General features: G+C 40.2%; 1 protein-coding gene across 2 annotated transcripts in view; it reads right to left on the bottom strand.

The window, feature by feature from the left end:
• Nucleotides 1-24,000, bottom strand: part of TRDMT1 (tRNA aspartic acid methyltransferase 1) — a 694,418-nt gene that overhangs the window by 96,300 nt on the left and 574,118 nt on the right. The window contains exons 8-9 of one of the 2 annotated variants that reach the window (XM_044060610.1): nucleotides 14,716-14,773; nucleotides 14,092-14,215 (exon numbers count right to left, since the gene is read on the bottom strand). In XM_044060610.1, coding sequence (XP_043916545.1) covers nucleotides 14,092-14,215; nucleotides 14,716-14,773 — 182 coding nt within the window. The remainder of the gene's footprint in view (nucleotides 1-14,091; nucleotides 14,216-14,715; nucleotides 14,774-24,000) is intronic. The other variant, XM_044060609.1, reaches the window with a different exon arrangement.

Genomic DNA, 24,000 nt, shown 5'->3' with positions numbered 1-24,000 from the left:
AGACATTGGGGACCTACAGACACTAGATCCTACCCAGTTCGGCTTTGTCAAGGGCAGATCCTGCCTTTTGAACCTGGTTGACTTCTTCGAAACAGTCACCAAAGCCATAGATGAAGGGAAGGTAGTCCACACAGCCTATCTGGACCTTGCAAAGGCATTTGACACAATACCCCACTGGGGCATCATAGATAAGCTATCCAGCTTAAATATAAACCCCTATGTCACAAGATGGGTCGCAAACTGGCTCAAAGACAGAACCCACAGAGTGAGAGTTGCTGGAGCCATGTCAGACTCAAAACCGGTCACAAGTGGCGTCCCACAGGGTTCTGTCCTGGGGCCACTCTTGTTCGGTATATACTTTTCCGAGGTACATGCAAATGTGGGAGGACTATGGCTCACCAAGTTCGCAGACGACTGCAAACTGGGCCATAATCAACTCTCCAGCTGACACAAACTTCCTTCAAAAGGTCTCACAGAGACAGATAACTGGTGCCAGCGCCATGGTTTAAAGCTAAATGCCAAAAAATGTATAGTCATACCCTTTGGCAAAAACAATGTGCCCACAAATTACCACATAGGTGAAACCCATTAAGTACAGAGAAAGTTATTAGGGACCTGGGGACCCAAGTTGATAGCAATCTCTCCTTTGAAAACCACATTGCCAAAGTGGTTAGAAAGACCTTCTACATAGCCCACCTCATCACGAAGGGTTTCACATCTAGATCAAGAGAGGTAATCGTGCCCCTTTATTCATCCCTCATCAGGCCCATTATAGAATACAATGCCCTTTGGGATGTACCTTACCCGACACCTGCAGCAATTAGAAAGACCCCAAAAGTATCTCACCAAGAGGATCAAGGGTCTCAAACAGATGCCATATGCTGCTCGGTTAACAAAACTCCAGCTCTACTCAGTTGCATACCGCCTACTTCGAGGCGATCTATGCCTGACATACAAAGCTATGTCAAATCCAGAATTAATGGACATGCTCCACCTCACTAAATCTAAATCCCTTAGAGCCACACGCTCGAGGGACTTGAACCTCAGCACAGAAATAAATAGAACTTGCTAGAGGGACAGGTTCATAACCCAGAGGCTCCCTTCGTTCTGGAATAGAATACCAGTTCATGTGAGGCAGAGCACCTCACTGAATCTCTTCAAGAAGTATCTCGATAGGTGGATGGGGTATCGTAGGTTTGTCCCAGGGATTACTCCCGTGTCACTATTAGACAGAGGCACAGTAAACTAAACCTTAAAAAGGGCACAGTATACTCAAATCAAGGGGTGGCGTAAGCCATACAGAATCGGGCTAGGCTTATAATTGCCTCAGCGCAGATAACCTAGTATGAACCTGGCCTCGGCCAAAAAGGGGTCTTGCATGATGCAGTTGGACTTTCCCAGTAAATAAACATAAATGAATAAATAAAACTATCCAGTAAGAAGAATCCCATAGTCTGTCAAGATAATGCAGTGTTGTAGCATCACTGCTCTCTGTACAACTGTCTACATATGGTTTCAAAAAATGTTAATAACTGTTCATTTTACAAACGAAAAGTAGGATAACAACACAGTACCATGACAGACAACATAAACAGTTGGGAGAGAGAGACAGAGAATTGAACAAATAAATATAAACTGGGAAGGTATCTAAACTTTGATTACATGGATGATTCACGTGCTTGTTACTTAATACAACTCTTCTATAATAGTTCATTATCCTTGTTGTTTTTTTCCCCATTTAAGTCTTGTCTCAGGACTTTAGATCTAGTGTTTTTTTTTTGCTCCTCAACTACAGTGGAGGGGTGGTGCTTGATCAGGGGAAAGCAGTGGGTACCAGAATAGATAGCTACACCTCTGCTCTTCACCTTTCAGGCACACAAATCCAATTATCTACCACATCAGTTTTGGGGGTGCTGATAATCTAGGACAGCAAGTAGAATGATCGAGGAAGCAGACGATACTGAAGTAGAGTGAGGAGAATCAGTAATAGATGTCTGACTGCAACAGGGACTCTTGGCTTTCAGTTCCACTATCCTGCATGGAAATAAGTAAATAAAAGAAGGGTTATACCAGGTACCATATCCATGAGAAACACCATGCAAGTTTCTGAACACTGTAGAACCTGCAAATTCCAGCTCTCTTCTAGTGGAGCAAATAGCTACAAGGAATGTCTTCCAAGACAAGAGTTTAAAAAAAACATGTAAACAAGTTCAATTGGGGGCTTTGTGATTTCCCAAGAAAAAAAATAATTTCAAAGAAAAAAACAGATGGGTATCTTCCACCAAAGGTTCTGCCAAACACGTCCCAGTAGGAAACAAGAATACAATCAAGGCAGAAACCACCAGGCCACGTTGCAGAAACGTAATTTATTAAAAGAGAACATGAAATAAAAGTGCACTATGAGCGCTTTTGGGTATAACCCTTCATCAGAAAGTACAAAGGTAAAATCACACTTCCATTTTATACAACAATCAACCAAACAAATTCAAGTCTCTTTAATTGATGGCAGGTGTGTACCCAAGAAGACTGAATGTTGAAGTATTACTTTAAGGGTGTGGACACCTATGCAACCAGCATATTGTACATGTTTTATTTTTTATATTTTGTCCTCTAACAGATTTGTTTGCTTTTCAACTGAATTGTACAGATTATAGGTCACATTAAAGGTGGGAAAAGTTTTGAAATGATTTATTGTGGTCTCATTTTTATATCACAAAAACCTGGCATTTTAACAGGGGTGTGTACACTTTTTATATCCACTGTACACACACACACACACACACACACATATATATATATATATACATATATATATATATATATATATATATATATATATATATATATATATATATATATATATATATGTGTGTGTGTGTGTGGCTCTGAAGTATGCAACAAAGTCCAGAAGCTTTAGAATTTTTGCTTGGAAGTATTTGCATAGCTGTTTTTATATCCCACTGAAAGATTTTTTCCTCAGGTAGATAGAAAATACTGGAGGTATGATGGGAAGAAAGAGGTAACTGGGAACATTTATTTTGGGAGTGTAATTAGTTGGCAGATTTTGAAAATTCCCTACAGAATACTCTGTCATCAACATTGGGTGAGCAAAGAGCTGCAAATAAGGAAATTATTTTTTATCAGCTGGGACACAGGGTCTGAGATGCCTAGAGACAGTAAGGTCTCATTAAGTTTAATTCTGTTGGCTGCCAAAAAAGTAGTCAATATAAAATGGAAATCAAAGTCTAATACAACTGTAATTTAAGTACTGTATATCATAAAAAAAATGGAAGAGGAGTCTTTAGAAAAGGGAATCAGCAAATTATGCAGAAATAAATGGAAATTGTGCGAACAATACATGCAGAATAATGTTCAGGAGGGGGAGAAGTAAGGTTTAAAAGGCAGAAATTGAGCAAGTTATGTAAAGTTTGAATGTTTGTTTTCAAGAAAGAAATAAGTCGTGAATGATGTATGTAATCGGACATGATATAATGGTTTACTTTATTTCCTGTTAATATACGTTTGTCTATGTTTTAATTTATAACTTAATAAAGGTGTTTAAAAATAAACTAAAATCTTCGACTGAAACTATCAAGGAACTTAGTAAACACAGCAAAATAGATTCTCCAATGGGGATAAATGAACCACTGCCAACAAACAGTAATACTACCCAGAAACAAAGTAAACATACAGTGGAACGAAGCATGGTGTCCTTCGTCATACACAAAAAACTCAATATAGTCTCGTATATAAAAAACGAGCAGCATTTATTACGGTTAGCGTTTTCACCACCGGACAGTTGGCTTCTTCAGACCAGATAACAAACAGAGAATAAAAACAAACACATTTTATATATACTCACATAATCATCATGTGCACAAATTCATCTAATCAATTCAAAAAACAACTGCTTTTACAACGTCACATTATATATGCACGTCGTACGTTTACATGGCAAACCATTTAAAGTAATAGCTTAAAAACAATTTAACTACAGAATATTCACAAATACTGAATATAATTAGCTAAACCCTATCTAAAATACTGTGAGCTGCAAACTATATTACATTTGGCTCATCATTGGTGAATGATTCACATAGCAATAGTAAGAACATATCACAAATAATGACATCTTCGTTCACAACACACTCTCCTTGGTACAACCAACATTATATTAGTTATATGTTATGGTCAGCATAACACTATCTATTCCACATATCTAAAGCATGACTACATCAATGGCCACCATATAATGTTTAAAAATCATTTGCATATCGCAAAATATCACAAAACCCTGTTACATATAAGTATTCAATGCAATATGCTTATACCTCTTCAGAGTGTGACACAACAGATGTAAAAACACACATTTGATGGATCGGCTCCTCTAAAATGTGGGCCGTATACCATTCCATATAATATTTAAGCAATAAAAGCATAACAGAATCTATCATCATAATTGTATAAAAACAGACACTTAACTGTGTTCACTGATTAATTGCATATTGCGACATGATAAAAAAACATATTGCACATAGAAATTCTTATGCGGTAGGGAATGGTCCCTTCAAAGTAATAACATATCAGCAGCGCATACTTTATATATACCTGCCTGAGGCACAAGTAACAGTGCATATGTGCTGTTTTAGTTCTTATAGTCTCACACAGTTTCCTAGTGTTATTTCTTGGGGCTTGTTTTAGTTGTCCTCAGCACATCTGTGTTTTTAGTCCGTAAAAGTGAGATTTGTTAATGCTATACATGTCCGGTCAGCTGTTGTATTTTTACGGAGCTTTGATGCAGAGTACTCTCGATCAGTTGTATGATCCACTATGGAATGTACTAGCTTTTTGGCTCAATATGCCCTATCAATTTATGAGTTGGCTGGTTACTTGTGCCTCAGCCAGATATATATATATATATATATATATATATATATATAAGTATGAGCTGCTGATATATTATTACTTTGAAGGGACCAGTCCCTACTGCAAATATATATATATATATATATATATATATATATATATATATATATATATTAAGTATGAGCTGCTGATATATTATTACTTTGAAGGGACCAGTCCCTACTGCAAAAGAATTTCTATGTGCAATATGTTTTTTATCATGTCGCAATATGCAATTAATCAGTGAACACAGTTAAGTGTCTGTTTTTATACAATTATGATGATAGATTCTCTTATGCTTTTATTGTTTAAATATTATATGGAATGGTATACGGCCCACATTTTAGAGGAGCCGATCCATCGAATGTGTGTTTTTACATCTGTTGTGTCACACTCTGAAGAGTTATAAGTGTAATGCATTGAATACTTGTATGTAAAAGGGTTTTGTGATATTTTGCGATATGCAAATGATTTTTAAACATTATATGGTGGCCATTGATGTAGTCATGCTTTAGATATGTGGAACAGATAGTGTTATGCTGACCATAACATATAACTAATATAATGGTGGTTGTACAAGGAGAGTGTGTTGTGAATGAAGATGTCATTATTTTTGATATGTTCTTAAATTGCTATGTGAATCATTCACCAATGATGAGCCAAATGTAATACAGTTTGCAGCTCACAATATTTTAGATAGGGTTTAGCTAATTATATTCAGTATTTGTGAATATTCTGTAGTTAGATTGTTTTTAAGCTATTTTTTTAAATGGTTTGCCATGTAAACGTACAACGTGCATATGTAATGTGACGTTATAAAGGGAGTTGTTCTTTTGAATTGATTAGATGAATATGTGCACATGGTGATTATGTGAGTATATATAAAATGTGTTTGTTTTTATTCTCTGTTTGTTATATGCAGGAGTGGCCTTAGGTCAACTGATGACCTAGAAAAAAGGTCTCCATGGCGCCCCCCACCACACCACCCAGTGCCCCCACCCTGGTCTACCTACACCAAATAAATAGTGGAAAAGCACTCCTGCTAAACTAGGCGGCCACCTAATGGGCCTATGCCTAAGGCTGGCTATGGTTATATGGTCTGGAGAAGCCACCTGCCCGGTGGTGAAAGCGCTAACCATAATAAATGCTGCTCGTTTTTTATATATGAGACTATACTGAGTTTTTTGTGTATGAAGAAGGACATTGTGCTTCATTCCACTGTATGTTTACTTTGTATCAAGGAACTTGTATTAATTTGCAGTCAGGATTATATGCCATAATCCCAACCCAACTAACTACCTGGTGTTTGAAGCTAAGCAACTTGCTGACATTTTTAGTAGGTTTTAGCAGAAGGTTCCATAACAACTCTGTTCTAACAAATTTATTTTTCTTCCTTCTTCATGTTGTTGTTAAAACTTAGCGCATATGGATATTCAAGATTAGTCTGAAGTGTAAAACTACATTCCTTGGTACTCTAAAATACCCTGTTATGTTCGGATAATTCCACCAGAGAATCTAAAAAGATCTGCATTTCTCTGCAATCTCAGATGCTTGTTACAATACTTGACACACAATAGCATTCCACTATGTCCTTGTCATAGAATTAATGGTATGTTTGGCACAGATGGATCTGTCTACAACATGGAAGGCAAAGACAGACACCTCTGTGGACACTGGCTGTGAAAAAAAGTCTCAAAAATATGTGGTCTAGCTTAAATAGAAGTTACTTCTACCATCTTAGCATAGTCTTTCTTCTCTCTCTGATCACCAAAAGATGGCAGTGTACAAATTCAGTGTTCACAACAACTTGTTGCACTACTTTTATACATTTCTGAACCATTGCTTACTCTCATCAACATTTTCATTCAGTGACATTTCCACAATGGTAGAAGTCTGTATGTTATTACCCAGTTACCTGTATATGATGACCACCGAGCTGTTTCACAGGTAGGGCCATGGTGCTACCTATGTCTTTGAATCAGCCCAGCCCTGTGGGGGTATGGGGACAAAGTCCCATGTGAAAATTCTCTTTTAAATTTGTACTTTTTGCAAATTTGACATATGCAATTATGCTTTCAAACATCTGATATGGAGCCATAAACTGCTGCCAATTGCATTAAAATTTTGTTATGTAGATATATTCCTGATCTAAGGTAACATGTTGTAGCACTACCATTTCACAAAATAGTGGGTCATACCCAAAACAGTACAATTTTAGACCCATCAACCCATTCAGTAATCTATGCAAATCATGGAGACCAGCACCAATAGGGCTTTTCTAAAATTATAAATGGTCTGTTAAAGGAAGATCTTGATTTCTTTATCACATGACACTGCTCGAGGAGGTAACAAGTAGCACCTGATGACAGACTAACAGAACATGTTGGTTATATGGGGTTTAAGGCTTGGAACACTAACCACATAAAGGAACAGCTGAAAAAAAAATGCCAACCCATATGTAATTTAGTGTGTAAAACACTGGTTAATCTTCAAAACCCAACAAGTCATGGTTGATGGTTACCAATGGTATGTGTCCCACAGGGATCTGTATTGAGGTAATTTCATTTTGGACTAGTCTTCTCTGATATATAAGTGAGAGATGGATTCTGGATAAATAAAAGCTATGATGACAGCAAACTGTGAAAAAAAGGTCTTCAACAAAAGTTATCAAAGTTATTCTCCAAGATGGTCTAAAAAGAATAAAATAAATAGCTACAGTAGGACATATAGTTTCACCTGTAAAATTAATAAATCATGAGACTTGGTAAAATAATTACAAAATAAATGGTCAAATCACTGAAAATACTGCCATCATAAAAAACTATAGACAGCAGAAGGCAACCATTTTAAAATGGACAGTGATTACTAACCACAGTCAGAAAAGTATATATTATAGTTCATCTAATTATAAAGGACATATCGCTCAATCCAGGGAGATAAGTGAACCAGTTTGCATCCCAGTGTTATGACACATTTTTAGATACATTCTCAGAGGTGATCACTACAGGCAATAAATGTCTGATGTACTTCTCTCTGAAAGTAAATGAGAGAGTGCATTATACCACTAGGGTTCTAGGTTTCAGCAGATCATGGAATCAGACAATAAAGATAAATAACTGAAAAAAGTGACAGGTATATTTTACAAAACTTTCCAAAATTATGGGATATGGAATAAGCTTACCTTTGCAGTCACAAGTCAGTTATTTACCATTGCTCAAGCATCAGCATGTGCACGCGCACACACATGGACACACACAAATCCATATATAATTACTACTTTTAAACATCTGTCACCACTGGTATGGACTCCTGTAACTGATAGTGTCTACTTCAGAAGACCGAAATACCAGAAGGCCGACTTTTAAAATCCAGAGACAAGAAAGCCAACAATCACAGAAGACTGACGTCCCGGAAAGTACAGTTTTGTACCTACCATAAATGTAGATGTCCGAACTGGATAGCATCTGCAGTCATAACAAGTGGGTTGTCCTGTCGTCAGGCAGCCCTCAAGTGGGTTGTCCTGTCGTCAGGCAGCCCTGCAGTCGGCCGGATTCCAAAGTCCGGGTCCGGCTTCGGCTGATGTCGCACTCCACCCGACGTCATCTCCGTTGGTCTTCGGGTATAAAAGCATCAGCCGACGCCATTTTCCTCAGTGTTTCTTGCCCCAGATGCCAGTAGCCCTCTTGCAGGCTAAAAATTTGGATAGATGCCAATGTTTCCAAATAGATAGAGGTAAACACAACAATAAGCATATATGTACATATATACAAACAAATACACCATAAAAGACTCCCCAACAGCTAGCTATTAGGAGGGTAAACACCCTAGGAGTACCACAGAGGGAAGGAGGGAGGGTAATCCTGACTGCAGATGCTATCCAGTTCGGACATCTACATTTATGGTAGGTACAAAACTGTACTATGTCCTTCATGGATGCATCTGCAGTCATAACAAGTGGGTAGAATACCATAGCCAACTAGGGGAGGAGGATTAAAGTAGATTATGGTGTGTTTAGGATCCCTTGCAGTACAGCAGTGGCAAACCCTGCTCGGGATCTGGAATATAGAGGCAAATTATAATGCTTGGCAAATGTATGCACGGAGGTCCAAGTAGCCGCCTCAATAATGTCTTTGGTTGCCACTCCTCGTAAGAAGGCTGTGGTAGTGGCTGTTGCCCTTGTAGAATGAGGTCTTATGTTCTGTGGAATTGGTTTTCCATGGAAGGAGTAACAGTATCGTATGCAGTTTCCTATCCATTTGGAGATTGTCTGTTTGGAAATAGCTTTTCCTTCCCTTCCTGTTGCATAGGCTACAAAAGTTGGTCAGTCTTTCTGCTGTTTTTGCTCTGTCCAAGTAGTAGCGTAGCTGTCTATGTACATCCAAGGTATGCAGTATTCTTTCCCTCTGTTTTGTGGGTTGGGAAAGAAGGTAGGTAGGTGGATTGCCTGGTTCAAAGACACTCTGGATACCACCTTGGGCATAAATGTAGGATTAGTCCTCATGGACACTCTATCTTGGTGGAAGATTAGGAAGGGTTGCACTGCCATTAAGGCCTGTAGTTCTGAAACCCTCCTTGCTGAAGTTATTGCCAGTAGGAAAGCAGTTTTCCATGACAGGTGTTGTAGGTCTGCTGTTGCTGCTGGTTCAAAGGGTGATAGTGTCAACTTTTCTAGCACAAAGTTTAAATCCCAAGCTGGTAATGGTGGTTTCCTTGGAGGTTTTACATTCTTGATTCCTCTGAGGAACTGCCTGAGCAAAGGGTGCGAAAAAACAGGTGGATCAAAGCTGAGATAGCTGATGCATGTATCTTGATGGAGGAGTAGGACAGGCCTGAATGGAGAAGTTCGGCCAGATACTCCAGAATGTTAGGCATATCTATGTTTGACACATCTTTTCCTCTTTCCGTACTCCAAATGACAAACCTTTTCCATTTTCCAGCATAGTTCCTTCTTGTTGAAGGTCTGCGTGCTTCAAGAATAATGTCTTTAACTCTTTGGGAAAGTTCTGGATTAGCTGCTGTTATGTGATGTTCCATGCAGTCAGTTGCAGCGTTTTTAGGTTTGGATGTATGATGCTGTAGTTGTTCTGAGTTAACATCAAAGGTATCAGAGGTATTGGCCACATTTTGTTCCGAGACATGCTCTTCAGTAGTGGGTACCAGTGCTGTCTTGGCCAGTTTGGAGCTATCAGGATTATCCTTGGACGTTCTTCCTTGATTTTTAGTAGTACCTTGTGTATCAAAGGAAGAGGTGGGAATGCATATGCTGTTAGGCCTTTCCAGTTGAAGGAGAGTGAGTCCACTTTCCATGCTAGTGGGTGGAATGTCCTTGTGCAGAATTTTTGAGCTGGTGATTGAGAGGTGATGCGAATAGGTCTATCTGTGGCATTCCCCATTTCTTTGAGATGGTCTTGAAGATGTCCGGGTGCAGCTTCCATTCGTGGGCATCCGAAGTGGTTCTGCTTAATATGTCTGCTAGAGTATTGTCTTTCCCGGTACAAATATTGCCTGTAACTGAATGTTGTAGCTGAGTGCCAGGGTCCACAGCTCCAAGGTCATTCTGCATAGGGGTATGAATGAGTGCCTCCCTGTTTGTTGATGTACCACATGACTGTGGTGTTGTCTGTCCTTATCATCAACTGGCCCTCTTTGAGAAATGGTTTGAACTTTTGGATTGCCAGTTTTACTGCCAGCATTTCTTTTAGATTGATGTGCAGGCGAAGTTGATCCTGTGTCCACAATCCTTGCATGCATTTGTCCAGCATGTGGGCCCCCATCCTAGGTCTGAAGCGTCTGTTGTGATGGTCTGGCTTGGTTGACATCTGCGAAAGGGTAGGCCGGGTTTGACTGGCATGCCTGAGCCCACCATAGGAACTCCTGTTTTAAGCATGGAATTAGTGGGATTTCTGTTTCTAGACTGTGTCTGTGTTGGGACCATAAATTCTTTAGGTACCACTGTAGTTTCCTCATATGTAGTCTGGCAAATGGGACCAAGATTATGCATGATGCCATGAAGCCCAAGGCCTGCAGAACTTTTCTTGCGGTTAACTTGTTCAGTTTTGTTAGTGCCAAGAAGTAAAGAGGAAGTTCTTTTGTTTTTCTGTAGTCAGGAATGCCATTTGTTGTACTGTGTCCAATTCCCCAAGAACGTCCTTGTTTGGGATGGTATCAGCCTTGACTTTTGTAAATTGACTGTGTATCCCAGTCCTTGTAGCAAGTAAATGACCCTTTGTAAATCTGTTGTCAGCTTGCTTTTGTTGTCCCCTTGTAGCAGGCAGTGGTCCAGGTATGGGTAAATTTGAATTCCTGTAGTCTGCAATGGGCGATTACTGATGCCAGGCATTTTGTGAATACTCTGGGCAGTAGATAAGCCAAAGGGCAATGCTGAGAATTGATAGTGCTCTGATCCTGCAAGAAATCTGAGGTATCTTCTGCAGATTGGTCGAATGGGGACGTGCAGGTATGCCTCCTTGAGATCTAGAGTTACCAGCCAAGACTCCTTGCCCAGCATGGGAAGAAGTTGCTGTAGGGTCAGCATTTTGAATTTTGGGACAATGATGTATGTATTTAAGGTGGACAGGTCGAGAATTGGTCTCCAACTTTTTTCCTTTCTTGGAACTAGGAATAGTCTGGAGTAGAACCCCTTTCCTTGTTCTGCTTTTGGCACTCTTTCCACAGCTCTCATGTTTGCTAACTCCATTATCTGGCGTAGAGCCTCTGTTTTTTGATTTGGAGGTAGATTTGGCATTCCTCTTCACTGGTAAAGTGTGGAAGTGAAACCGGTAACCTTGATCTATGGTTTGTAAAATCCACTTGTCTTTTGTTATGTAGTGCCAGTTCTTTGAAAATAAGGTTAACTTTCCGCCTAGAGGAGCTGCTATTTGTTCCCTGGTAGGCGGATTTAGGATTAAGTCACTGTGGTTGTGCTGATGTAGTGGCAGTGGCTGTGTCTGTGCCTCTGTTGTTACCTTGCCACTGTCGCCCTCTGTAGGCACCTCCTCTGGATTGGTTTCTGCCTCTGGAGCGTCTATTCCTGCCCCTTTGAAATTTTGTGGAGTCAGGAAAGGACCAATTTTGGCAGGCCAGTTCCTGCTAAACCTTGGGGTTGAACCTGCAAGAAATCTTTAACAGTTTGAACAGATTTTGCCTTTTCTTCCATTTTCTTCATAACCTGCTGGGCAGGTGTACCAAACAAACTTGTCTTGTCCATAGGAGCATCAAGCAACTTAGCTTTAACATGATCCGGTAAAGCTTGTTCTTTAGCCATGCATGCCTTCTTATCACTGTGCCTGTCATGGCTGATCTAAATGAAGCCTCCAGTGCATCATAGCCACATTTTAAGGAATGGTTGCTAACCTGTTGTATGTTATTTACCATCTCTAATACATATTTCTTATCAAGAGATTCATCGGTGGTTAGTTTTTAGTTAACTGATCAAGCATAAACTCTTGGTATTGTATCATGTGAAACTGACAGTTTAAAGCTCTAGCTGAGAGAGTAGCTGAAGTGTAGACCTTTTACCCCATCTGTCTAATGACCTTGCTTCCCTTTCAGAAGGAATAGGGTTTTAGCTGTGGTCGCGGCTACTGCCTTGGGACCCTGGGATATAGTTTCTGGGTCTGCAAGTGGGGCCTTGTAAAGGTGGTGATGAGTATCTGGCACCCTGTAAAACCTGTCTGGTTTGGCAGGGGCTGGGGTAAAGAATCTGGAGCGGAGCAAACATCATTGAAAGCATCATCCACCACAGGGAGAACAGGAGGTATAGCTAAGGGCCTGTGCTGTGGGAGGTGCAGAAAAGTCCTAAGTCTTTTCTGGAGTCTGAAAAATCCTGTTGCTGCCATTGGAACTGTTCTCGCATGGCATGCAAGGTTTCCCCAAAGGAGAATTCTTCTGGTGGGGAAGCAGCTGGAATGGATTCTTCAGCATCAGAATCTTCAAAATTGGAGAAGGAGCCTCAGGCTGGTCAGTTATGTCTGATTCATCAGCAGAATCATCAGAAGACACTGGCTCAGGGGCTCTACCCTAGGTCTCTTCTCTGGGGCTGAGAGGCCCTGTCTGGGTGAGATTGAGATCCTCTAATTAAAGAAATTAAATCTTCTGCCAAAGAAAGCATTTGAGAACTAGAAGAGGGCCTGGATGTGGGGGGTTTAACAGGCACTGTTTTAGAAGTCTTGGCTGCTTTAGCCCTGGCGAAGGCCTTAATGGACATGGCAGCTGGAGGCCTAGCAGCACCACGTGCTGGGGTAGAGACATCCAAGGGAATGGTGTCTGATAAGTCAACCACCGTAGTGGGTAAAATTTCTGAGGTCGATTCAGGAGTTGTAGCGGGGGCCTCAGTTGTAAGAATAGGTTCAGCTGTACTTTGATCAGTTTTCTCGGTTTCAGCCGAAACCGAGACACTCGCGGTTTGCTTTACCGTGGTTTCGGCCAAAACCGCGGACCGCGAGTGTCGGTCTTTATCTTTGCGTTTTTTGGGGGTAGTCGGAGGATCCGACGGCATAATGTACGCAAAATCAGAACCGAAAAACTGTTCTGCAAACTCCGACCGACGCCTAAGCGTTCGTCGGTTGAAAGAGGCACAGGCCGAACAGGCTGCTACGTCGTGGGCTGGGCCTAAACAAGGCAGACAGTAAGAGTGGAAATCTTTATGAGGTATTTGTTTCCCACAGGTTAAACAATTGTTAACTTTTTCTGACATCGGCTGAGGCAAGAAAGAGTCCCCAACGGGTACTTAGCTTTAGAAGTCTTCAAGTAGTATTCGGTGAAGTAATCTCTGGATCCGACCGACCGGCACTTGTGAACAGCTTCTGCTTCGGGCGCCACGCGGCAAGAAAGACTGAGGAAAATGGCGTCGGCTGATGCTTTTATACCCGAAGACCAACGGAGATGACGTCGGGTGGAGTGCGACATCAGCCGAAGCCGGACCCGGACTTTGGAATCCGGCCGACTGCAGGGCTGCCTGACGACAGGACAACCCACTTGTTATGACTGCAGATGCATCCATGAAGGACATCACCGACTTCCAACTCCAGGTAAGTAAACACTTGGCCAAAAACACAAAAACAAACAAAAAAAAAAAAAACAAAATTAAACCCAACATACCCCCCTAAATAAATACATCAGCTCCGAGGTCGCACTACCTCAGGCGTAAGGGGCAAAGTTCAACATGGTGGCCAAGTGGTTACTTACCTGGAGTTGGAAGCCGGTGTTCTGGGACATCGGTTTTCTGTGGTTGCCGGCTTTCTATTCTCGGGATTTTAGAAGTCGGCCTTCTTGTATTTCTGTCTCCTGAAGCAGACCCAACTGATAACATCTGAAAGCAAACAGAGAAGCTGCTTTTTATCACTTTTTGTGCATGCCTGAACAAATGCAACATTACTCAACAAATTCTGAGTTGTTATGCATGATAAATATTACACACGGTAAATCACAACATGAAAACAGTCAGAATACAAGAGGTAAAGATATGATTTCATAATCTAAAGTAAAACTGAAAAATTCTTTACATGACATTCATCTTATTACAGTTAAGATTACTAACAGGTACTCTGGTATGCCTGAAAGGGCACTTACCTTTTTATCCTTATGCATTTCTGATGACGATTTTACCTTCTGGTAAATCAGACACAGCATTGCAATGCAATTACTTCTAATAATGAACTATGACCACAATTACTCATAACAGCTGAAGTTTGGATACAGAGCAAATAACAGAAAATCATTTGAAAAAATATCTGAAAAAATATTCTAGGAAAGATCATACAATAAACCAAACACATATTTCATATATAAAATGCTTATAAAAACCTGTACCTCTACTTCATGAGCAGTTTGTAGAACAGATCCTGTTCCTTCTATGTAATGCCCGTACCTATAAAGTATTAAAGAAAAGCAATTTTTAATGACATCTGAGAAATGCAGACAGTAGGAAAACACTTTGTTCAACAAAATGGCAATATTAGTACAATGGTTTAGTTTTAATCACTATGAAAGACCAGTGAAACACCTTTTCCTACTCGGCAATCCATGCTACTACACTGTAGAGTAGTGCTGTGTGTTGAGGAGTTTTTACATGCAAAACTTGGAGACAAAGGCTATAGTGATGAATTTGAAGATCTAATTTAGAAAAGGCCAAATTATTTATAAGTTTATTTACTGCATGACAGATGAGTGGACTGATCTAGCACAAATGGTCTTCAGCCATGACTAAGGTATGACATTATGAAAGAAAAAAACAATAACTTAAGTACATCAATAAAGTACAGTTGTGTAAGTAGACTTACTGTAACAGAAGATGTTTGAATGATCACTGCTGAAGTAGCCTTATCTATATGGGTTACATCCTGCCAAATAGTCATCCAGCTTCCAAAGCTTCAGGGCACTTCCATATGTCCAAACCATTAGTTAACTTGAGTTGAGCTGACTAAAAAGACAGTTTTGGGTGCCAAACCCATCAGAATGTTCATGTCAAAAGAGAGAGGGAGACTGAGACCTGAGGACATGCTAGGAACAACAAAAAATAACTGTCCACACCCTGGTGTAAAAACCACGCCAAAAAACAAGGGGGTAGAAGGAGGAAGCAGCTACTGCAGCAGTTTATTTATTTATTTATTTACATTTGTTAATTGGGATGATCCAAATGGGAAGAACCCCTTTTAAGCGGAGGCTCAGGGAGAAAAGCTCTGCATGAATTTATACAAAACAATAAAAGATCTTACAGTACACTTTTCAAACAGTTGCACAACAGAAAATAAGCAGACAATTCAACAATTTATAAATACATATGAGCAGCATACATTTAGCAAAATGTAGCAATAACAATATGACTACACCTTATATAGTGAATTGAGACAGATCACAAGTGGAATAAGACAGGTAGGAGCATGAATATAAAATAGCCAGCAGAGATGATGTGGTAATGACACAGTAAGCAAAGAATATAAACTGAGGTTAAAAGAAAAGCTGGGGGAGTTAACATAGGTTAATAAAGGATTAGCTGAAAACAAATAGTATTTTACCCAGAGGTGGAGCAACAGCAAGTCCAATTATTCAGGAGATGCATTTCTAGGAGTTTTTAAAGGACTTATGTGAAGAGTCTCCTCTTAAAGGGAATGGGATTCCATACTATTGAGACATGACATGAGAATAGAGAGTTTCTTGCCAAGTCAGTTGATTTGCTCACATTTGGTAAGACTATCACTTGTTCATAGGATTCTGTTTGGAATATATAAAGTAATAATATTGGCTAAGCTTGGGCATTTTTCAGGGTTGTGGATAACAGTTTGTGTCATATTCAGCTGAGAACAAGACAAGCAGTGAGGGGAGTTCTAATGAGAGGAGCTTTATTTTAGGGCTAGGCAATGGTCTGACCTGTATGGTAGATTCACTGTGAATTTTGCAGTTTGTTTTAGCACTTGTGAGGACCCCACTCTGGGCCACTAATCAAGGAGCCTCAATCCTCACCACTTGCACTGGAGAGGGATGTTCACTTAGAATACAAAGGGATACACTCATTATTTCCAGATGCAGACCTCTCTGCATCAAACATAATTTCCCTTAAGAGCACACAGGGAACACACACAGCCTGGGGTCTGGGTTTCTCTCTCTGTCTCTCCCCAGGTCCTCAGTAAGGCTCCCCCACTGACAGAGCTGCAGAGTTAAGTCCCCAAGCCAAGTCCTCCACCAGTCTCTTTGTGAAGCCAGTGCTTCGTGTCCCTGCTCCAAGTAGCTGACACAGGCACACACACTGTGAGACTTGATTTTCACACACACACACACACACACACACACACACACACACACACACACACACACACACACCTGGGAAAGGCTGGTACATATTTACTCACTGTGTCTCCTTCTGCTCACACTATAAAGTACTTACCACTGCCACCATGTACTAAAAAGCCACCTACCTAAGGCTGTTGTAAGGGTATCCAATTATACCGAGTGAAATTAATATTAATACAAATGGTAATGTTGATCAAACAGCAAGGCTTTCAAGAGTGGCCACAGTTATCCTCAAATAGACATATACACTCTCAAAACTTAAATTTTTTTTTTAAAAACGACTAGCCACAATGAGATGTTTAAATATATTTAATAATAAATAATAACAGAACATGAAAATACTATCTATTTACAGTAAACACCAGAGTTTCAGTCAGACGAAATATAAAAAATAAAACATCAGGAAAGATTCACACAGTTACAGAAAACAATACTCAACTATTCTCATTATATTTTCCTGACTAATCTAAAGAGTACTAATCCCTGGTCACTTACTAATGCAAGACAAGATGAAGTGGGTGAGTGGTCTTCCTCCTTTGTCATGTTCCAAAAACAGACTCCTCCTGAGACTTCATTCTCCACTAATATTAAAACATTACTTCTGTACAGAATGACATCACATACATCTGGTCATCTGACTTTTGGTTCCCATGCTATCACCAACACTAGAAGCTGCCAGGATTTTAGCACCTACATGTCAATAATACACACACACAAGAGCACTGCTCAGATCTGGTGCAGCTGCTGGAAGTCATAAAACCATAAAACACTTCCCTTCTTCCTACAGGAGCTAATAAACCATTATTCTTACAGACTCTGCATCTCTGGCTTCATTCCAAAGTGTGTGATAACCTCTTTATGGCCTAGGCCAAATAGTTTAATTTTCTTACTATTTTTTGAAGGTTGGGATTAACCTTGTCTCTTCTCTTCCAGTATCCTCTGTCAAAACATACACATTTAATTCAGTTACAATAATACATATACATTTCTTTTAGGGTACACTGTTGATACATTTTAATACAAGCAACTTTACAAATATACTTTTTTAACACAAGCAACTTTACAAATACATTTTAAACACAGCCATCTGTACAAATCAGTTTGATACACAAATGGCATGCAGTTCTTTACTAAACTACAGCTAGCTGTGCTGCCATATGTTAAACATCCACTGCCTCACGTCTCTTGGCATGGCTGGCAGTGCCTCCTACCATCACAGAACTGTTTTAGTAGGTTCAATTGTGTGGTTTGTAAATTATTAAGTATGGGGATCCCCCCTTGTACAGAAGGGTTGGAAGTAAGCATGCTGTGGCTATACGTACATTTTGTTTCTTCAGTTAAAAATCGGTTAATTCTGCAGATGAGACCACTTTTTTGACCGTTTCTTTTATATGGAGATCAAATTTCATATTTTCATCAATTACCCACCTAACATTTTGGAGTGTGAAGTAGTTTCAATACTGGTGTTACTGGAAGACAATACACTGAAGTTGGACTTGTTCTCTTGGAATGTTTCCGGAGTAAAGAGGAGAAACAGAGTTATAGAGCCAAGCCTTCACAGAACGAGGTGGGGAGGGATTCTTGTGTTAACTGTGGTAATATTTAAAAAATGAATGTTAACTCATTGACATACTACACAACAGAGGCATTGTTGGCTGATTTGTGTAGGTCATTAATGAAAATATTAAATAAGAGTAGTCCTAGGATGGAGCCTTGTGGAACCCCTGCAGATATAGGGAGGAAGGAAAGAAGGAGATGTTGGTGGTTCATTCGACTTCCTGGTGTCTATTATGCAAGTAACTGGAGAACTATGATAGGGATAGACTGTCTAGTCTAAGGGAGAAGAGCTTGTTAAGTAGTTTATAATGGGACACTATCAAAAGGTTTTCACAGGTCAAGGAATACTGCTGATACTAGTTTACAAATGTTATGATACTGGTTAATTGGAGGAGTGCAGTGATAGTACTGTGATGTGAGTGGAAGCTGTATTGGCTAGGAGAGAGTAGATTATTTTCCGGTATAGATTTTAGCAGCTGATGGATACATTTCTCAAGGTTTTGACTCGGGGCTAGGGAATAGTAATGGGCTGATAGTTGGTGAAGTCTGTGGAGTGTCCACCTTTGTGAAGTGGCAAAATGTAGGATTTCTTCCAAAGCAGAAGAATACATGTTCATAGCGCCATACTAGGCTAACGACCACTAGGGCACTTAAAAGCCTAGCCATGCAACCCAAATATGAGCCACAGATTTGATTTACATTTGATTTATAGGGGGTGATTTACTGACTGCTTCTGTCCATCAGAGATACAGGAGTCAGACCAGGGGTGAATTTCTGATTACCCATCCACTGGTCCAAGTTGCACTTAAATAGGGATAGGAAGAAACTCTTTTTCACATGGATGAGGAACCTGTTGCAGAGAATGGGAATTCTCTGAGAAACATTATCTGTTTTCCAACATATCCTATTTATATTGCAAGCAACATTCAGGTCTTTTAATGTAGTAGCACTGATGCTGTTTATCTTGCGGGTGTGCAAAGGATTCATCAAAACAGGGTCCATGGATGTCTGGTATTCCAGGCAAAGATCACTTTTCAGAAATCTGTACGATACTGAGTAAAGAGACAGGGTTTTGAGGTGCTCAGAATAGCACATTGTGTTTATTTCCTGTATCCTTTATGTACGGAACCTTTGTGGGTGTGCAAGTTGCTGCATGTCAATGTTGCTGCATGTAAATGGTCAGGTACATACTGAAGGGGTCATTATATTCTATGATAGACCTGCTGAGGGCCAAGTACAATGGTATGATGACCTCTCTGGACCAAGAGGCCATGCCTTTGCTTATAAGTTGAGCAATACAAGGATTTTCTTGCTACCTCAGACACCTGTTGGTTGAAGGGTAGGTTAGTATTTACATCAGTTTCCAGATCCCTGACTAGTGAATCAACTTTTAGGGGTGTTTTATTGATGACGTAGTTACCCAGGGTGGCAGACTTCCCAAAAGGTACTATAATGGACTTCTTGGTATTGAGTTTTAAGTCATGGCTTTGACACCAAGAGTTTGTCTATATTACATTTTCCTGAAGGGTGTTCTCATCTTGGGTGGGATTTAATGACTGCTCCTGGTTTGCAATCATCTGCAAACTTGGTTAGCCAGAGGCCTTTGACAATGGCTTTGACATCCAAGAAGTAAATGCCAAAGAGGAGTGGGCCTAGCACACAGCCCTCACTGACTCTAACCTCCTGGATCCTATCAGTGAGCCAGGTAGCTACCCAGTGTGTTATAAAGGAGTTTATACATAGCTCTCTTTGATGGAGTGGTTGATTAGAATGCTTACTGGGTAGGCTACTGCAACTGTTGCCAGTTTACTATTTTCAAGAGGGAGGTTATCTGGAGTTAGAATGGTAAGTTTAAGTTTGAGGAGAATTTTTTTGATGAAGGAGGTTTGTATAGCTTTGAGAGATGATATATTTGGCTGTTGAACAGTCTCTTGTACAGGGAAAGAGGCAGTTGATGTGTCTTAAGAATGAAGCAGCTGGCTGAAGAAAGTGTTGAATTGGCTCACTATGCTTTCTATGAAGATGGTTGTTGTGGGAGTTGGTTTGGTTGTACATCCAGGGTGGATGACTTTGTTTACAGAGGACTAGAACATTTAAGGTTAGTATGACCTATACTTTGTTAAATGATCTAGTACAATATTTTATCGGACTGGGTCTTATTTTTGGCATGATTTCTAAGTTGTCTGTAAATATGGAGACTAGATTAATCTTTGTTTTGTTTCCATTGACTCCAGGTTTTGTCTCTGTTTGCCAACAGTAGCTTGTTTTGTTTTGTTAACCAGGTGCTAAGGTGACTTTTAACTCTTAATTCTAATGGGACATGGTTGTTCAGTATCAATATGAAAGTGCCACTGAAGTAGGATACAGCTCTACTGGAAGTTGTTTACCAATTGATTGATTTTAACATACTGATAAAGGTATCTTTATCAAAGTTAGTTGTGTTGTGAGACTGGTTCATGCATTGCTTTTTAGGGTGGATGGATAATTCCCTTCCAGTAAAGGTGGGTAAGAATGTCACTTAGATTGTCTGGTTGGGAGTCAGTGGAAGTAATTTTTCTGGAAAATTTATGAGGGCACAGTCCAGGGTGCTTCATCTGTTACTGTTTTTGCTGCATCTTGTTGGTGTATCTATGGGTTGAGCAAAGCCACAGAGGGCAATGTTTTTGTTGGAGGATATGTTTTTTATTATTAGCCAATCAATATTAAAATCTCCTGTTATGATGGTTTCTTGACAGGCAGATGAAGATTCCCAACAGGAGTTCCTTAGTCGTGCTAATGTTATTTTGGGGTTGGGGATATATACTCCTACAATAGTTAAACTTTTATGGTTATTTATTTTCAGAGTAGCCATCAGGATTTCAGCCATTCCTATAGTTGAGGGTTAGTTGGATGAAGTGAGAGGTTGAGTGTTTGTTTGCATATGATGGCAACCCCACCTGCCTTTTTTCTATCTAGTCTAAAGATGTTATAGCCTGGGGGAACCACTTCATCATGAATTTCTTGCTTTGGCCATGTCACTGTGGCTATGATTACAGCAGGTAGATACTGGGATATCCATGTATGTACCTCTGACAGTTTGTTACAGATATTTCTGAGGTTGATATTAAAGAGAAAAAGCCCTTATGAATATAATGGGTGAGGAAGGAATTGTGAAAGGGAGGGGATTTATGAATGGGGTCCTAGGTTTGAATGGATGTCACCTGAGAAAGGAAGTTTTAGTAGATGAGGTTGATATATGTGCAGCCACTTACATTTAGGTTTTGACAGCATGACTGACCTGTGATTAGAACTGTGACTGGGGTACACATTTGTTTTTGAATTGGTGCATATTGGAAGGGGTAAAATGGGTGGAGGTTATGAAGATATCACTATGTTTGAAAGTAGTTTGACTATTAAATTAGGTAGAAGAAGGTAGCTGAGTACTTTCAGGTAGGTACTATGGTGAGGACAGTGTATAAGTGCAGTCAGGAGAAATAACAGAAGAATGTTTAGGAGTAGCATATTATAGTTGGGAAGAAGGAGATACTGGGCTAGTTTAAGGTTAAGGCTTATACTGGATGAACAGAATTCTGGGTAAGGGAAGGGGCTAATTGAGGAAGAGGATGCTATTGCTGTAAAATTATGTAATTTTATTGGGTGGGTATGGATGGTAGATGGGAACAGGGCATTATAAGAACAGAGATGGGTATGATGGGAGGGACTGAGGGCAGGGTAGTGGAGCAGAGTGAGCCTGAGCATAGCAAGGGAGAACAGAGTGAGCTAAACCATAGTAAGGGATTCAGGAAGCAGAGAGAAAAAAAAACTCTCTAATGGATTTATGTAATGGTAAGATTATTTGCATGTAAATTTGATGCAAGGAATACAACTTGGGAATATTTTGTAAAAAAAAAACTTTGTCCTGGGAGACTGTTAAACTAAAAGTATAAAGCTGCCTCTATATGGTTAAGCAGCATGAGGAATATGGTGGTTGAAGCAGTAAAAAAATACCTGTTCTGTTTACAATGACTGCTTGAGGTGAGTCATAGAATTTATTTTTCTTTTTCTTTGGGGAACAGAATGTGCCATAGGCCTGCTAACTTCACTAGAAGGCTGCTGATTTAACAGTATGTTCCCTTAGCTGAAGGGCAGAGAGTGTTACAGTGGCTATGGGAACTGCTTTGACCAGGGAAACTTTGATCTGTAAAAGTAGAATAAGCTAATGTATTAAATTAAAGTAAAATATAGCAATATAAGGTCAGGGGGGGGGTCTTTCAGCAGTTTCACTCTATAGCAGTGACTCCCAAACTTTTTCGATTCTCGGCTCCCTTGTTGAATCCAGGTTTTCCCAAGGTGCCCCCCCCCCCCATCAAATTCTAACAAGTATACTTTGTGCAATAATAATTTTTTTTAATTACAAGGGTTAGTTAGGTAAAATAAATAACACACGTATTTAAGATCACAAAAAATGTAATTGTAACTGAACAAATTAATAACACAGGTATTTAAGATCACAAAAACATGAAGACTTAACATATTTTAAGAGGAATTTTGATACTCAGATTAGTCTAACTGGGCCAGGAATCTTTTTTACCGGAGATACCAAGTGGAAATTTCTCATTGCATAAAATGGTCTACAATAAGTACACTACAGCAGACTTACATCACAAGCCGCATATGGTCACTAATGAGCCATACAATCTAGCTGCTATAACAGTAATCCATTAGCACCTGACATCCTGTACTGTTACAAGTGACGCACTGAAACACACAACTGACCAACGATGTTAAGCATCTTCTACTATCCCAGTACAAAATGGAAACGTAAATCACTGCACATTCCCACAGGCAACACACATAAACCACAAAATCAGTGTGCAAAGCAGTCACAGCCCTTAAAGCCAAATACAACACCAAACATACTTGTCATAGGTGACTCCATAGTCAGACACACTGATGTCCCACTCACCAGGCTGAACAAGGAGAGAGTCACAGTAAGCTGCCTATCGGGCGCTAGAATCCGCCACATAACACAAGCACTCGGGTCACTCCACAGCAAGTACAAATATGACACAGTCATTGTCCATGCTGGTGTGAACGACCTGAGACGTACCTCCCTGGACTACATGAAAAGAGACATAGAGGAGCTCTCTGATTATGTAGCACTAGCAGGTATGACCCTGACCCTGAGCAGTATCCTTCCTTCACCAAGAATGATGCCACAACATAGAGACAAGATGATCAGCTTTAACAATTGGCTTAATTTCTGGTGTCATTCAAAGGGGATCCAGTGTCTGTCTGCCTGGGATGACATGCTTGACAAGCCACGCTGCTTCGCAAGGGACGGCTTGCACCTGTCACCCCTGGGATTCCGGATATTGGCTAAGGCTCTTGCCACAACCATAGTGCCTTTTTTAGGCAAGGCTCAAATTCTAAACCTACCACCCTAGAAAACAAAAATGGGAAGAAACTAAGGGTAATGCTGCTCAATGCCAGAAGTCTAAATCTCAAAATGCACACTCTCGAGGCCCTTCTCAGTATGGAGAACATCGATGTCTGTGCTGTGACTGAAACCTGGTTCAAGGCTCCTGAGAGCACCCCGGCACTATCAGGTTTTACCTCATATCATGCGTTCCGGCCCCAAAACCCGGACCACACCACAAAAGGAGGGGGTGTATCCATATTCATCAAGGATACCCACACCTCCAGGTTGGTGGCAACGCACGAAGCATCGGAAACCATCCAGGTGCAATTAACCATAGGCAAAACTGCTCT

Source organism: Protopterus annectens, chromosome 2.part0 (assembly GCF_019279795.1).
Source record: "Protopterus annectens isolate FY-2018-M chromosome 2.part0, PAN1.0, whole genome shotgun sequence".
NCBI lineage: Eukaryota > Metazoa > Chordata > Ceratodontiformes > Protopteridae > Protopterus > Protopterus annectens.
The sequence above is the reverse complement of the archived record's forward strand: the minus strand, read 5'-3'. Positions and strand labels throughout refer to the sequence as shown.